This window comes from Conger conger, chromosome 11 (assembly GCF_963514075.1).
Source record: "Conger conger chromosome 11, fConCon1.1, whole genome shotgun sequence".
Classification (NCBI taxonomy): Eukaryota; Metazoa; Chordata; class Actinopteri; order Anguilliformes; family Congridae; genus Conger; species Conger conger.
This window is the reverse complement of record NC_083770.1, coordinates 28128704-28146219: the sequence shown is the minus strand read 5'-3', so window position 1 is coordinate 28146219 and position 17516 is coordinate 28128704. Positions and strand designations below refer to the sequence as shown.

Genomic DNA, 17516 nt, shown 5'->3' with positions numbered 1-17516 from the left:
GCAATTTGAACAGTTTGGTGATGATTCATTTAGACTTGTGTTTTCATTGGGAAAGCCGAAGGTGCCAACATGCATTCTGTCTCTGATAGACTCAACCCCGCTCCCCTTACCTTTGGACATCAGGGTTCAGGCAAAGCCCCCACCCCCCCCCCCCACCCCCTTTCAGTGTGATGGAGTGCATGGGCAGTGGCAGGCCCACTCAGTCCAAACTGAAACGCCTCTGCTCCAGCTCTGGATGGGCCCTATGGGACACTGGCATCAGTAACTCCCTGTCCAGTCCATGTTCTGGAGAGCAACAGTTCACTAGGGACATTTTACTTTATAAGTTTTGATTTTGTTTTCATGGCGTTTTGAGCCTATTCTTTTCTTTAGTAATGGTTTCAGTTAAGTATGTGAGGAAGCATTAGCCCAGAGATCAATACTTGAACAATTCCCACTTAAACACAACCGGCAAATGCAACCGAGCTCACTCGCACCTCCAACTCAGACTAGCTTTGCAGCCTCTGCAGTTTTCAGAGGATCCATTGCCCGGGGTCCTGGTTTCATCATTGTCCAGCGGTGGCATTTTGAGTGATTGCCTTTGTTCATGGCCAGGGAGAAGTATTAATGAGATAATCAAGTACATTTCTACAGGACTCTCAACAGGATGCACTTTTTTTCTCCATGTTTTTTTTTTTTTTTTTTTTTTTTTTTTGGGGGGGGGGGGGGGGAGGTTCCTTGGAAAAAAGGGGCCCTTAAACTTTGGGTGATCTATGTTTCAATAAATATACAGGTGTTTTAACAAGTTCACTGTAATCTTCTGTTTGCCGTTGGCATCCATAAAAAAATGAATAAAGATGAATACAGCACTGAACTACTGAATAAAAAAGAAATTATATAAAAGGGTCTGGGTGTTGTTTCAGATGCTATCTTGCTTGTATTTGTTTGTAATTCTTTAGTTTTGCTACCTCTTCTGTGGCTAGAAAATATAAATTGATAATAGATAAATTAATGTCAGCAAAAAAATGGGTTATTAAAGCTAGTTAGTTGTGTGTACCCTATTGCGGACAGACATGCCTCATATCAAATTACTACGTGTCCCCTGTGCTTGCTGACGTCATCTCGGCTCAGGTGGGGCCATATATGGCGGACGCGGTTGCGCGCACGTCCAAAGCTGTGAGGGTGCGCGTCACGTTGGTAAACGCGAACCACTCTCACTGACAACATGTCCGCTGCTGCTGCTGCACAGCAAAACAACAACGAAGAACCTGGGCTAAACGGTAAGTGACGTCAGTATTCTTGATATTAAATACGGTAGAACAAATGCTTTCATCTATATTTAAAATGTGTATGTGGCTGTTTTTAATGACGCATATTGGTAACCAATAAAATACCGTTGTATTTGGTTTAGTGGACGGAATTTCCACTGGTTTTACACGGGAGGGGCTGGGGCGGCCTTTTAATGTTACGTAGTAAAAGTTTGAAGAGTATGACAGCGGAGCACCAATTAATTTGCTCAGCGTAGGAGAGGGCGTGCAGTAGATTTTTCTATTCGCGTATTATCTTTTGATTGACTGAAGCAAAATCCAACCACAACTGCGCAAAATATACAGCTTTGGCGAGGCGGAGCCACCGAACATGTTCATGCCAAAACAAGGCGAGAAGAGAAACTAGAAAAATGGAGGCGGGGGCGGGGTGTCTGGAAACATATATCCGAAATCTTATCTTTATTTTGATCAAGGTAACGGGTTACAATGGACATAGTGGTGAAAAGCACGCAGTCGGCCCCTTTGTTTCAGTCTAGCTGCATGCAATGCAACTAACAAACTTATTTCTAAACGTGTAGGGGGTTCTGCAGTTAGCTTTCTAGCTAACCCTTTGTTTAGTCCATGAAGGAATCATCCATGTTTTATGTTCAACAACTTCTTGCATAACTTGGCTAACGTTAGCAATGCACGCTATTATTATCGTCGTGGTTCAGAATAAATGTGGTTTTGACAAACCATAAAATGTGGTTTAAGTAAAAAAAAAAAAAAGTATGGCTAAACAAAGGAACCTAAGCTGTCTGGCCGAAAGAAAAGTGAATAAACAAAGGGCCCTTGAAATTTGGGACAGAATGTATTTAGTGTGTGTGTGCGCGGGGGGCGTGGGGGAGGGTAGATTTTTAAATTTTCACAAGTAATTAACCCAGTTCAATTATGTTATTCTCCTCGAGATGCTGAAGTTATAAACTCAAAACTATAGTACCGTTTTCGTGTGTGGAAGTATGTTTTTCCACCATAATAATCATTGGCAGTCCTGGCTGTTGACGTCACCACAGAATATTTGGTTTGCTAGCTCGTGGCTATCGTTTGTTAAGTAAACATGCCAGTTTTCAAGCTCCACCCCCCAGGACAAATCGCTTAAATTCTCATATATGGCCCAAAGTACAAGCTTATATTAAAAACAGGAAACCTCATTGGAGATGTGTGTCAGACAAACGTAATTAGACTGTTTAGATTGGAATTGGATTGGAATTAGCGGTGAACTTTGTTATGGCTGCTTAATTCAGGCACGCCTTGTTTAACATTACATTTATTTGTTTGGCAACATGTACACCCATGTGACTGTAGTCAGCTAGTGCGCCAGTTGACCATCTGCTTACTCTACCATCTTGACCAGCTTTGCCCAGGTAAAGACCTGATTTGACCAGTCACAGACCAGCTAGAAGTGTCAAACTATCTTAAGCCATCTTCGGATTCCACCTGGTTCAGGTTGTAATTTTCAGCAGGGGGAGCATATAAAATAGGCAAAGGTCCTGGTCTTTACAGGGAGGTCAGTCTGACCTCATTGGGTCAACAACACCTCATTGGGTTGTTGTTGACCCCGCATTGTCAACAACAACCAAGTCAGACTGCACTCCCAACTAGCTGCTGTTGAAGTTGCAAGCAAGGGGGCTCTATTTCACATGGCATAATGTCCAATGCGATTGGAGCTATGACAGGCAAATGCAGGGCATGTAGAAATGGCTAGGGTGTACAGTGTATAAGGTGTAAAAGTCTTTTAGTATGCAGCTTTAGGCTTATCTCCAAAGAGAAAACGAAAAAGACCAGCGGGTGCATTGTTGTCACACTTCAGACTTTTCCAGTGGTGTTGCATTCTTGTGGAAAAATACATTCCATTAGGCGATTACATTTAGTTTCATTTGACATCTGTTTTGTGTGGTTTTGCAGTCACACAGGAGCAGCGAACTGGATCAAGGCAGATGAGCTCACTGTTTGCAAATGCTGTAAAAACATCACTCAATATCCATCTTTAAGTCTGCAGTAACAGCAATTTGCCTTGTTCTCTAAAACAAAGATGTGTCCTCTTTCTGCATGCATGTTTACCAGTGGGACATGGTATCTGTTTTTTTTTGTGCTGCAGGACTAAGGGGCAGCCGAACATGCTCAGGTTACAGTTACTTTTTCAAAGAGTAAAGTCTATACTGCCGCCATTCGATTTCAGTTACTAATACCAGAATTTTATTGGATGAAGCCCATGTTCCATCTTTTTATTCAATTCAATGATGCAGACTGGGTCTCAAATTGAAGGTCTGTTTTGTTAGGCTAACACTGAGGACTGATGAAGTTAATTCAATTTTGCTTGCTCAGTAAAACTTGTTCCAGGAAAAGCCTGCTGCACTTTTTAGACTTGTAATGGGAAATAATGTGATAAAGCACACACTTAGGTCAATGTTGCCTTTTCTAGGGAATTTAGATGTTTCATAACAATTTGTGCAATGGCTGTGGTTTTTGCAAGGTACCGTTGTGACTGTATTCATATTAATTGTTTATTTGTGGTGTCGTGATGGATACCTCATATTCCTCAATTTATTCTAGGCTGGTTTACTGTATTAACACCATACAGTTGTGTTCAAATAAATAGCAGTGCGTTAAAAAAAGTGAATAATGTGTGAATATGTTTTAATAGCTTTTAGTTCAATATTTCAAATATAGTGGAAACATTACACATTCAATTCCAAATCAAAGCATTAGCAAATCTTATCAAGTCTGTGTTATTCTTTTACAGGAAGCAAAGAAAAGGAATCTGTTAAAAAAAAAAAAAATTATCTTCAAACTCTCTTCAAACGGTTTAAACTGAAGAAATAGGCTATTTCAGGATTTAACTTCACTTTAAATTACTGAACTCATATTTAGTTGCATAACCTTTGTTTTTGATAACTCCTGCGCATCTGTATTGCATCGAGTCAACCAACTTCTGGCACCTGGAAACGGGTATTTCAGCTCAGGATGAATGAACTACATTCCACAATTCCTGTGAATTATTAGGTTTTGCTTCAGAAACTGCATTTTTAATGTCACCCCACAAGTTTTCAATGGGGTTGAGGTCAGGGGATTGAGCTGGCCACTCCATTACCTCAATCCTTTTTGTCTGGAACCAAGATGTTGCTTTCACAGAATGAATGAATTATCTAATTCTATAAAACTCCACACTGCTATTATTTTGAACAGGCCCCTTTCAATGAATGAGTCAATTACTCAGAACAAGCAGTGTGCCTGTTAGTTGGGTCTGTTGTTTTTTTGTTACACTACTAGCTACATCTACAAGTAAAGTATTTGCTATGCAGAAATATCTCTACTACTAATAGCAGTGATTCATCACGTTACTAATGTTGTACTGCTATTTTCTTGAACACAACTGTATTTAAATGGTCTGTTTAGTTTATTACTGATGAACGGTGCCCCTTACTGCAGCTTATTGAGTGTGGGCTAGCTTAAGTTTATTTTTAATGCTACTCTTCATCCATCACAACTGAGACTGTACATATATATCCTATACTTGGGGCACTCTGAGCTTGTGCACATTTCTAGAGACCTCTTCTGTGGTCATTAGGCTATCTGAGGTTTTCACCCCCTGCTGACAGCCAGTGCCCCCTCAATGAAAAGCCAGTGGAATGCTCAGCTCAGGCGGTGTCATGGCAACTGTTTTATGACTGAGCAAAGACAAAGGACACGCAGCCCTGTTGCAGAGTGTCTGCTGAAAGCAGGGCGGGGGTGATGCATCAGACACTGTCTAATCTGCTGGCTAAGGCTGGACATTAAAGTGGCCATGTGGATTCATGCACTCTGTACCAGGGTGAGGCTGGTGTCAAGCCTCATCCTCTGATATGCAGCCATTTGCTATCACTAAACATAATGTACCTTTGTTTTCCTTCTTGTTATTCATATTCAATTATTGAACTGAACCAATATGAATTACAACAGGATTATTGGCCTCCTTCCATTTACCTGATTGGTTCCCTTTCCCTAGTAACAAACACTTAAGACTTAAAGAGTGTCAGAGTGGATATTTTGTAGAAAACGCCCGCAAAATATAAAGGACAACTGATGAAGACCTATTTGACATGTAGACCTGTGCTAAACAGTTGAAGTATGCATTTTAATTTAATAAGTATTTTGTGGTCTCAATGATGGCCAGACTAAGCTGGAGATGGCTTTCTCTGTTGGAAATGTGGACCCACTAAGAAACAATTGCATTGTCTCTGATAGACTCCTTGTGTCTGGCAACACAAATTAGTCAGGCAGAATACATATACGCACCATAAATCTGAGCAGTTAGGTTTTATGGTCCTCTCAGTATGGCCAGAGAACACATCAACCTGGAGTAAAGCTCTCTCTCTCTCTCTCTCTCTCTCTCTCTCTCTCTCTCTCTCTCTCTCTCTCTCTCTCTCTCTCTCTCTCTCTCTCTCTCTCTCTCTCTCTCTCTCTCTCTCTCTCTCTCTCTCTCTCTCTCTCTCTCTCTCTCTCTCTCTCTCTCTCTCTCTCTCTCTCTCTCTGAGTGTCTGTAAATGACTTCTTTTGCAATGTTTAAACAAATGGCACATACAAATATCTCTCTATAGTTTGCAGTAATCTTGGTCCAGGTATAAGAAGGTGAGAGTTGACTGAAAGTCCGTTTATTTTTGGGGAGTCGGCCAAAGTACACCTGGACATCCACGTGTTCCTGAAGTCTAGGCACACACAGCAACTCACCGTTAGTGTTTTGGCCGTGTTCCTCAGGTTCCTGGGTGGAGCTGGAGATGAACGGTAACACGGGGCCCCCCGCCCTGCCGGCCAGTGCGCCCCCTGCTGGCCCTAGCAATGGGAACGAGGGCGAGGGCCCGGTCCCGCCAGCTCTGCCTGCTGTGCCAGAGGAGGAGGAGGAGAGCGCGACGGGGGGGCTGGAGCACGTGCCCTCCTCGTCCTCCATCCACAACGGAGACATGGAGAAGATCCTGCTGGACGCCCAGCACGAGTCCAGCCAGAGCAGCTCCTCCTGCGGCAGGTCAGAGCAGGAGCCCACGGGCATAATGAGAGTAATGAGAGGAGATGGGGGCAGCCTGTAGCCTAGTGGCTAAGGTCCTTGACTGGGACCTGGAAGGTTGGTGGTTCAAGCCCCGGTGATCAGTGCAGCTGTCGCCACATTGGTTCAGGAGGGATTGGCGTCTTGGTCTAATTATGCAGAAGACTGGAGTTTAATCAGGAAGGAGGAAGAGAAGGTCTGAGGAAGAAATATCCTTTTGATGACAAGAGCCACCCTGATGAAGTGGCTATACAGATCAATTATTCAGAGAGTAATTAAATTCAATATTAGAGAGAGAGGGAGATTAAATATGATAAGAAGAGATAATTTAAATATTTGGAAAAAAACACGGTCATATTTTTGGTTGTTATGTAACTGCAGGTGTTGTTGGTGTTGCTGTTATTAGCTGTTATCAGTAATTCTGCTAGTGCAGTGTTAGAAAGCTAAACAAGCGGATCAGTCTTTAAACGGTCACATTTTTAGTCCTTCATTTGCACAAGCTTTTTACTCCCCTGCTGCCAAAGTTCTCATAAAGAAAGGAGATCTAACAGCAGGCACCCCCTCATCCTGGTGTCCTGGTGTGAAGCCTCATTTATCCAAGTCGTGGCTTAGTTAAGGATATCACTGTGTTTACTGACCTAGCCCAGGACATCTGCAGCAGTGATGTCACACCGATGACCTAGATCCACATACTTGTTACAAAAGGCAGTGTTTCACAGACTTATAAGATATGCCAGGACTAAATCACACATTTAGTCCAGAAAAAGACATCATTTTGTGAATAAAATGTGAATATTGGGAGACTATACAGTGCCTTCCATAATGTTTGGGACAAAGACCCATCATTTATTTGCCTCTGTACTCCACAATTTGATTACTTCAGATTTGTAATTAAATCACATTGTTAGATTATAACAAAGGGCATTTTTATACACTTTGGTTGGTTGAGGTTCATTTGATACCATGGACCCTTCATTACTTAAAGCCATATACCCAAAAAATTTGTTCCATACTGTATCAGCATAATTTGCAGATTCATCTAATCCCACCCCCCATTTCCTATAGAGATCCATTCACATGCAAATAGTATTAGTATCTCCTGTACTACCTTTCAGGACAACCTGAAAATAAGATATCCAGACTCTGATTTACAGGTCACAGACATCAGGAAGTCATGGCAAAACACTAAACATGACTACTTTCAATTACATAATATTGCTGTGTCCCAAACACTACGGTGCCCTGAAATGTATAAACACTTCTGTAATTTCTACATGGTGAAAGCAGAATGTATAAAAATGCCATTCATTAAAATCTTTACCACATGTGATTTATTTTTTCATTACAAATCTCAAATTATGGAGTACAGAGGCAAATAATAATAATAAATGATGGGTCTTCACCCCAAACGTTATGAGGGCACTGCATATTTGATTATTCTGATGCATCACCATTATCACAAATTGATAACATGATTCCAATGCTTTTAAGCATATTTTTATTGAATAGGGATTTCTTGGAGTGCTTAAAAATTGGGTTTGGTTTTTTATTAATTTGAAAGTAGTTAACCAGGGCTGCCAAACCCTGCTCCTGGTCATCTACTGTCCTGTAGGTTTTCACTCCACCATAACAAAGCACACCACATTTGACTGCTGGAGATCGAGTTGAGCTGTTAGATTTGTAGAATCATATGTGCTAAATTAGGGTTTGAAAGAGATACAGGATTGTAGATCTCCAGAAACACGGTTGGACAGCCCTGTTTTTTTTGTTTTTTTTAAGGGCGCCTGAATTATATTGATTGTCATCTGATCGTAAATTTTGTAGGTAAGACAAGCTCCAAATGAATTAGAGGCATATCAACCTAGATCTAGCAGTCAGTAGGACATGCATTAGTTGTACCAAACTGTGTTAGCATGATCTGTCTGACATCTCTGCATTGCAGACTAACAGTAGTCATGCAAGTTTTGGTTGCCATGGTTTCTGGCAAATGGAATTATGTTTTTTTTAAATGTGAAAGTATGGGAAATGTTGGGTACTATTCACAAAGTACTGCATTTTTTGGTGGTACCCCACCTGCTTTCTCACAGCAGGATTGAGAAATAAATAATAAAATAAAAAGCTATCTTTCAACCTGATTCCCAGGGATTTTTCCCACAGAACATGTTTGAAGCATCTTATTTTGACTTAATACGTAGAAAAATCTAAAATCTTTCTTCATCATATAAACATGTTGGTTTTCCTCTTTTGGTCTGCACCTCAAAAGGACAGATTGTCCTACTGGATGTCCTCCAAGGCAGTTATTGTATATAATTGTATATAATGCCCCCATCGGCTTACATTAGTGTATACTTGTATATAAAAAACTTTGAGATTGATGGTGAAAAGTTTCATATGAAATGCATTCTTATTATAATTACATGTATTTACAGTGAATACTGGCTTGTTTTTAGCATCCAAGCATTGAGTGATATGCCTTTTTCTATCTATCTGAATGTCGTTTCTACAGTCCTCCCAGACCTCATAGTCCCGACCAGGATGAGGGTCAGATCACCTTCGATGTGGAGATGTCCAGCAGGAGAGATAGTCAGGTACACCCCAATACACCACTGTCACTCCACTAGCAGCCTCTACACACAAATCACTGTGTTCCTGGTCATGTTGCTGGGCTGAATGGGATGTTGTGTTGTGTTATTTTATGTTATATTGTGTTGTGTTGTTTTATGTTATGTTTCCCTCACCTCATGTAGTCAGAAGAGGAGGGGCCTGAGAAGGAGAGAGATGAGGACATTCTCATGAACAAGGGCACAGATTGGGTGGCTGACTGGTCCAGCCGGCCAGAGAACATTCCCCCAAAGTGAGTCCTGGTGCCTCCTGGTTCCTGAATACATTCATCTCTCATGACAGGAACTGACTGCTTAGGCTTCTGCACATTCTGTAAAAAGATGAATTTCTCTCTCAAGTTCAACGTGTCCAGCGTATAAATTGCCTTTGGGGTGCCATTTTGAAAGGTCAAACCTTGCTCTTGTGATGTGACGTGATATCGGTCTAGTCTAGTTAGGAGAACTCTGTGTGCTTTTGGTTTATATGCAGAAAGCATACTGACTGTTTTCATTTTGTGCTGATCAGGGAGTTCCACTTCCGTCACCCCCGCCGCTCAGTGATGCTCAGCATGAGGAAGACCGGCGCCATGAAGAAAGGGGGCGTGTTCTCCGCCGAGTTCCTCAAAGTCTTCATTCCCTCACTGCTCCTGTCGCACATCCTCGCGCTCGGACTGGGGTGAGGGCCCGGCTCACACACTTACACACACATACACACAGACACACACACACACAAAATAAACAGGCACAGGTTTGCATAAGCATTGTGTACAAAAACTCATGGGTCAGTAGTTTAGGTGCAGGTCAGGGTACTTCCAGCAGAGGGCACCTGAGAGCCTCAGAGCCCAGTCACTGTGGAAAACCCCACCCTGTCTGGCTCTCCCCGCAGCTGCTCTCATACAGACATGAAACACCTGCTGTCCCCGGCTTTAATCCAGCACAACAGATAAACACCCTTTCACCTCCATTCAGCCTGCACCTAATCACATTATCTCTGTGGGATCCACTGGAAATTCATTTTAAATGTAAATAATGTAATAATGTCCGCTTTGCAGACCGTGGTCCTCCCGACTGCATACACTTATACAATGTGATGATGCAACGAGGGCTAAACACAGATACATCCTATTTGAATGTAAAAACTGTAAATATTGTTTAATTTGATAAATATAGTATGCAGTGTTCAGTGTAATTTAGTCTCACTCTAATTTTCCTCTCTTTTCAGGGTCTACATTGGGAAAAGACTGACCACGCCCTCCACCAGTTCTTTCTAAACGTGAATGGAAAAAAAAGTGCCTGGGATCGATTGCGTTGTGTTGAGACGTCTCCATTTGTATGACGAATGCTGTTTCTCCTACTTCTCCTCCCCCCCCCCCTTCTGTTCTCCTCTCTGCACCTCCAGTCTTCCTCTCTCTTCCTTCCCGTCTCTTTTTTCATCCCTGGTCGGTCTGTCCCCGCCCTTCTGCGTCTCGCTGGGGGAGACGCACCGGGGAAAGACCCTGGGGTGGGGGCCGAGCCACCAGGCCTCCACCCGCACCTCTTTTTACGTCCCCTTTCTTTCTCTCTTTCACTCATTCATTCACACCTGGCGGGTCTTCTGCCCGCTCGTGAGTTGTTGTTACGTTTTGCTTTCGCTTGGGTTTGTTGTGATGACCGGCTGGCTTTCAGCTGTAATTCTAATGAAGCGTTTCAATCAGGAGAACCTCGTCACTGCTACTCTGAAACTGGGCAGGAGAGTATCCCCTTCCACTGCCACACTGTTCCTGCCTGCATCGTATCGGGAACACCCTGTACCAGGAGGAAGTATCTCAGCAGAGTGTCTATTGTGCTGTGGAATGGGGGGAGGTTGGTGTTTGAGTTACTGGATAAGAGGTTTGTCATCGTCTAGGGTTTCTATAGGAAAGAAATGATAAGACAGGGATGTTATTTGAAGACAAGGGGGCATGTGCGTAGAGCCACATCTGGAGCAGGACCTTTTTCTGAACTGGAGTCCATTAGACTTTTCTTTGACAGTTTTCGGAATTACATCATGGGCCTTCGAAGGATACGGACACCCCACCTTTACTCCGCCTGTGTGTGCGCGCATGTGTGTGTGTGGGGGAGGGGGGGGATGCGGGGGTGCATCAGTTGTGTCATGTGGCAATATTGTGGATAAGTACATTTAATCAACATGTTCACTTTATTTTGAGAGTGTAAGCAGCAGCCCAGAAGTTTGTGCAGAAACTTGAAGCTGGAATTATCTATAAACCATAGACTCCCTGACATAAACCAGACTCTTACATTAGCATACTTTTTATGGTTAAGTCCCCGCTAAATATAAACATGCTGTGAAATTATTATTGCTAAAATAGTCATCATTATTATTCAAATTATTGTCATAATGCTTCCTAGCCGGATTTATTACCTCAGCAAATCTTCTATTCTGTGGCATGCTGAAGTTGACAGTACCGGGGCAGAGACTGTTCCCCACAGGAAGTGGATAAGCATTGCTTCCTGTAACCACCTCCAAACTGTGAACAGGAATAGAGCATAGGTGATGTCGGCAAGGGAACTGACCCTTAATGAAGGTCCATGGATAGAGCCTGTGATCTTTGGGCTGTTGCTCAGGCTGAGGGCCAGGGTCAGCAGCAGCCAATGAGATCTGTGTTGCCTCATTGGCTGCTGATGCCTAGACTTCCATGTCATTTCCTGGATTTTTGAAGTCATTCATTCAAGCCGCTTTGTTATATGATTCAGTGTTGGTTCTCTTGAGGTATGCACATGAATACTTATTTAAATATAGTGTCCGGTCTTTCCGAGATGAAAATGTAAGTGTAAACAGCCGTGTTTATTGTAATGCACACGATGCTGGATGTGTATCCTCACACAGCCACCCTGCTGTATGGCGCTCTCTGGCTTTATGAATGCCTGTCTTTGGGACACACCCACCCGGTGAGTGACCGGTCTTACCCAATGTCTGCAGTTGTTGTCATGAGTTTCAGTTGGTTGGTCACTCGCTAGGATTCAGCTCGTTCATCTGGCTTCTCGGTAACTGCACTCTGTCCTTGAATAACAAGTTGGTACATATCACAGTTTTAGAATGAGCATATGTGGTCATATCCATAACAGTGCCAAAGGGTTTTTGTTGTCCTTTTTTTGTTGCTGCTGACCTTGAATGCCCCTAAATACATTTAATTTACCATCCTTATATAGGAGGTGTATCCAGAAAAAAAGTTTAAATCAGCCAAGTGAGCTGGGATAGATGTGTATGATACAATATTTTAGTTTAATGTCCAAATATTTGCCATGACAATGTAATTCATATACTTTTTTTCTTGCTACGCGTCATTTTTAGACATATTTTCCAGTTTGCTGCTTCTCTGTGGTGGCCAGGTACAGCAAGGTACTGAGGCATTAAATAATTCCTGTGTTACCGCTGTGTTGGTATCATAGGCATAATGAACATACCAACTCTCCCTACGCAAGCCAGCTGACTGGGAACTGTGAACTCTCAATCAAATTTGATTTCTTTCGAGAGAAAATGTTTCACAACTCTTATCAAGCCGCCATTTCATCATCCCCCACCAACTGTGTTTTATTTGTGCCTCACTTCGTTTTACACAACTTTGGCTCTCATTTTGTACATGCCACAGAGATGTTCCTGAGCAGCAGAAGGACATATAGAAATATAACTGAACGCACAGAGGCTAAGGTGTAGCTATCAGCAGAATAAACTAGTCAATCCCTGGCTTCAGGGCAGATGGAAAAATGATTTAAAAATATGTTTTTTTTTTTTTTTTTTTTTTTTTTTTTATCATCTTCTTGCTTACTGGAAAGGACAAAAAAGAGGCAATACTGATTTGTACTGCGGGCAGGGCCCATGTGAAGCAAAGCACATACCGAAGTTTCTTATGGACAGTAATGATAATAATGCTAACCGTAATGTCAGTATGTAAGCTTTGTCCTTTGTTTTGTTTCTCTCCCAATTGGAAAAGGCAAATTAAATTTCTCAAATGCCACACCATGGTTTCCTTCATTTGATTTTCTCATTTGTTCTGCATCACGTCCATTTGTTTGTCTTTGTGTTGAAATTTCAGAGGTACTGTACGTTACCAGGGATAAAGCTTTTAGAAGCAGAGAAGGCAGAAGCACACAGACGGACACAAATATATTTGTTGTTTACTATCTAACCAATGTTCTACTGGGCAAAGTGGTGGTATTGTGGCTTATTTTGTGAAAAAGAATGTACTTTGGGAGGGGAACCGGCGGCTGTATGCATGCGTGAGCAGTGTGTGGAGTTGGTGTTTGTGGCAGAAGTGAGCCAATTGAGCTTATTGTCAAAGTGAATGCATGCATTTGGATGGGAGCAGGGGTTTGGGTGGGGGGGGGGGGCAGGGAACGTCACCCATGCATCCACCCTGTTCTTATGCATGGACTGCATGGGGGGGGCAGGGGGCACCTGTTTTCATGCATGGACTGCATGGCTGGGAGGGGGGTGGCGGGGGCAGGGTGCACCTATTTTGTAAAAAGTCTTGTCATGTATCCGATCCAGCTTTTTGATAAGTAGTCATAAATGGATTGTGAAGCGTAGAGCGCAGTTGGGGCTTGCAGAAAGGTCAATGGCATCATGTATGTTTTTCAAGGTCTTGTCCCTTGTGTTCATGTGCAGCAGTACATGGCCTGAGAGTGCAGTGAAGGCCTTTTTCTTTACCATGTTGAACAGAGATTGTGGCAGACTGTGGCCCAGTGTGTGAGGGTCAGTGTATTTCTGGGTGTGTGTGTTCTCTCTCTCAGGCAGGTCTGCTTATTTGTTTGAGTGTGGTCTGGTGTAAGTGAAGTCAGCACAGCAGTGTTTTTCCCCGTTTTTTCCAGAGTATCACTCCACCAAATGACATTTTGTTTTGTTCCAAAGCCAAGCCAACAGGCGCTTCGCAAACAACAGACTGCCTTGACTTTTATTCGGCTTGGCAAATTGCCTTAATTTGATCATGCTGAATATCTTTTCTGTGCATTTGATTTGATTGCTTTTAGCATTTTATTTCCAAAACAACACAGTTTTTATAATGCAGAGATCCATTTCACTTAATGGTACAAGTCCTAATGCATTCATTGTCAATTCAGTCTAGTTAATTTGGATTTGAATTGACAGCGCACCCTGCATCTGACCCAGGAAGTGCTCTGCATTCTTAACCAGTCAGTCTTCAGATGCTTCAGATACTTATCTAAAATCAGCAAAATCAACAACACAAAATGGAGACTGATCTTTCTATTTATACATGAAATATGTTTTGCAGGCTATGTCTGTGGCAAGGCCAGGAGCACATCTTGTCCTTAAAACATGGCTGGGGCCCAGATGCCTCTGTGTACACCTGTTGAGTCTGCTGGAGGCTTCTGGGATGGGGGCTGTGTAAAGAGGGATTGTTTGAGTGCTGGCTCAGTTCATGAATCTCAGTGAATGGGCCTCCCTGTATCTAAAGGAATATGAATCCTCCCTGTCACATTAGGGGAAATCTCGTCTAGCTTCAGGCACTTCTACTCCATACAGTAGGACTTATTGTACAAAGTTCATCTCGTTCTAGTTTTTTTGCTAGTTCTTTTTTATTTATTTTATTTAAATAAATATGGTGAAATATGAGTTGACTGAGCCAAAGCGAGACTTTATCGTACCCTCTTCTGTCTATGGCTGTCCTTTTGTAAAATCTGTAATGAACCATCCAGCGTGTAAAAGTAGCTCTTCTCATTTTGTGCCATTAAAAATAGTCTATGAATGTTTGCTTTTTTTATGGACTGTGTGTACTGTATGTGTGAGTTCTTTACATGCATGAGTGAAAGTACCTGTGTTTGAGTTATCTCTATTGCAATCTGCTGATGCAGAGAATATTCTGAGACCAATATCTTTATTGGTCGCCTGGGCGAAATGCCTCAGGCAGTAAGAGCAGTCGTCTGGCAGTCGGAGGGTTGCTGGTTCCCCCGCCCAGGCTGTGTTGAAGTGTCCCTGAGCAAGGCACCTAACCCCTAAATGCTCCTGACGAGCTGGTCGGCGCCTTGCATGGCCGCCAATTGCCATCGGTGTGTGAGTGTGTGTATGAATGGGTGAATGAGAAGCATCAATTGTAAGGCGCTATATAAATGCTAACCATTTACCATCTTTAAGCAGGGCTTAAAGTTCTCAGGCACCATGCCTGATTTAAGGCATACAGCAGTGTTAAATTAATATAATACTTAATTCAATACATTTCCCCCTGGACAACTTTTCTGGCTCACAAATCTTTTCTTGCTTTAATCCCTGTTTAAGGAAATGCAGAACAGTGACACATATTATTCTGCCAGCAGTCTTGTACTAATTTATTGGGACAAAAATTAATTATTCAGATTTTGAGATCTCTTCTAGCTAATATTAGGTACCACTGTGGTAATGTGCACAAACCCACAAGTACTACTGGAAACTTGCTGACTGGATCAATGGTGAAAAACAGCCTCTTCGATATCTTGATCTCCAGCCTCCAAGAGGCTCTGAAATTCAACTCCATCAGTATCTCTTTACTTCAGCCCATCTTTCTTTCTTTTATTCCACACTTTAACATCAGATGATGTCATGTTTCCTCCCAATACAAGACGGAAGGAAAGCCAAGTATGGTATTGATTAAGTATGCATTTATGCGGTTTCAGATTTATTCTGACTTAATGCAGCAAAGATTTTTTTTTTTTTTACTGAGATGATTTATGGCTTAATTGATTGAATTATTAATTTGGAAAGCTCTGTGAGATTTTGGTAATTACAATTGGCTATTAGAGGATCTCACATTACCATCTCCTATAGTCATTTCATAGATTATGGTTTAAAAGCCTCAGTTATTAAGTCATTACTTTACAACGCTTGCTAATCTATGCCACTGCTAGATGGAATTATAAAGCCTGCTACACAATGCCTGACTTTTGGGGAGTGAATTATATGTGCTATACTGCCTTCTTGTGGTGAATCTGCAGGCTGCAAAGTGGTGTCTTATACACTGGACAGAACATCAAAGGAGATGGGTCAGCACTTATTTTGGGTGATAGTCTCTGGGTGTAAAATTCATGTGGAACTGGATGCAGGCATGATTTTGAATATCTGATGTTTTGTCACTGTGTTGCCACACATTTTTTTAAAATGTGGAGGGAGTGTGTGTGTGTGTGTGTGTGTGTGTGTGTGTGTGTGTGTGTGTGTGTGTGTGTGTGTGTTTTCTATCATAGCTGGTTGTGTCTGTGTGTGCTGGTGTCCAAGAGGGTCAGAGGTAATCAATACTGATGCATTATGGTCCGTGTGGCTGTGTGCGGGATCAGCATCGGCTGCAGAAAAAGGAGTGGCAGCGTGCGATAGCCACAATCTGCTGTGTCACACTGACATAAATCGATTGGGAGTGATAAGCACAGCACGGGTATACAAGCTTCACATGAGCTGAAAGTGCATGTGTGCCCTGGTTCAAATTATGCCAAAAACCTCCTTGTCGGAAATGGTGAGGGGATGAAACGACTCCTTTGAGGTGAGCAATCAGTTTCCATCCACCGACCCTGGAATATAGGGAATACAAACAGAGAAAAATGCTTTTGAGGAACATCAATAGGATAGACTGAGAGTGAGATATTGTATGTCAAACCTATCTCTTCCCAAATATTCAGAGAGAACCTGTCTTTTCCTCTTTCTTGTCTTCCCCCAAAACGCCTTGAGTTTTCTGCTGCTGGGTGGCCGATATCACTGCTCCAGTCTATATTAACTGGTCAAACGCAGGGTAATCAAATCACCTCTGTCCAAGAATCCTGCTCTGATGGGCTAATGGGGTCGTGATACGATTAGGGAAGGATGGGTAAGATGTGAGTCATAATGTAATCCAGTGAGGAACACAAGTGGGAATAATGTAAAGCTTATTCAGCTCAGGCTCAATATGCCTGCAGTGTACAGTGGTGACTGCGGTCATGTTAGCCCTCGTTCTATTCCTTCATCTCTGCAAATGAATAGTTCCCCACTATTCCATCACACTGTAACACAGTGCCTGCCTTCATTTAATTTGTCAGGCAGTGTCATAGGTGTCGAACCACATTTATTTGTATGCCCCAAGGTTGTAGTAAATAAGAGACAACATTTAACCGCAACACTAGATCGTCTTCCATAAATCAGCTTGCTAAATTTAATTTTGTTTATTTGGGAAAAAAAAAATTCTACACATTGATTTGTCCATTAGAAAATGATACATGGTTCAGTTAAAACAAAAGAAAAAAAAGGTGTGCATTAGTGCAGCACTTAATTGTAGCAGAAAAGTTATGCATTATATACTAATTACATTATTTTTCTTGAGTCCTTTACAATCATTTTGTTATTGTCTCTTGCTTGGCGGGGAGGTGAAATCCTCCCCAAGGAACACAGCCGAGTCAGCACTCTGTAACCCATGGTAACATGACAAGCTGCACTGGGAGGAGTCAGGGCCCTGCAGCCCTACAATTGGCTGACAGCAGGTGTTCTGAGGTACTGTGGGCGTGGCTGGGGGTCCTGTGGGTGGTGTCCTCTCTGAATAGAATAACGGAACTGAAGCTTGGGAATTCACATCTTAGTCTGCTTTCTTTTTTAAATATAAAAATAATACATGAGGTTTAGGATGTATC

The 17516-nt window shown here is 42.3% G+C and overlaps 1 protein-coding gene across 2 annotated transcripts; it reads left to right on the top strand.

The window, feature by feature from the left end:
• The first annotated feature begins 1125 nt into the window (after positions 1-1125).
• bnip3la (BCL2 interacting protein 3 like a) lies at positions 1126-12898 on the top strand. 2 transcript variants are annotated; one of them, XM_061261157.1, is made up of 6 exons: positions 1126-1259; positions 6021-6285; positions 8810-8891; positions 9051-9157; positions 9430-9579; positions 10126-12898. In XM_061261157.1, exons 1-6 carry the CDS (start codon positions 1205-1207, stop codon positions 10172-10174), a joined length of 708 nt encoding a protein of 235 aa, XP_061117141.1. In that variant the 5' UTR covers positions 1126-1204; the 3' UTR covers positions 10175-12898. The 2 variants fall into 2 exon arrangements, with proteins under 2 accessions (XP_061117141.1, XP_061117142.1); XM_061261158.1 differs by lacking the exon at positions 1126-1259 and adding an exon at positions 1623-1720.
• The last annotated feature ends 4618 nt before the right edge of the window (positions 12899-17516 follow it).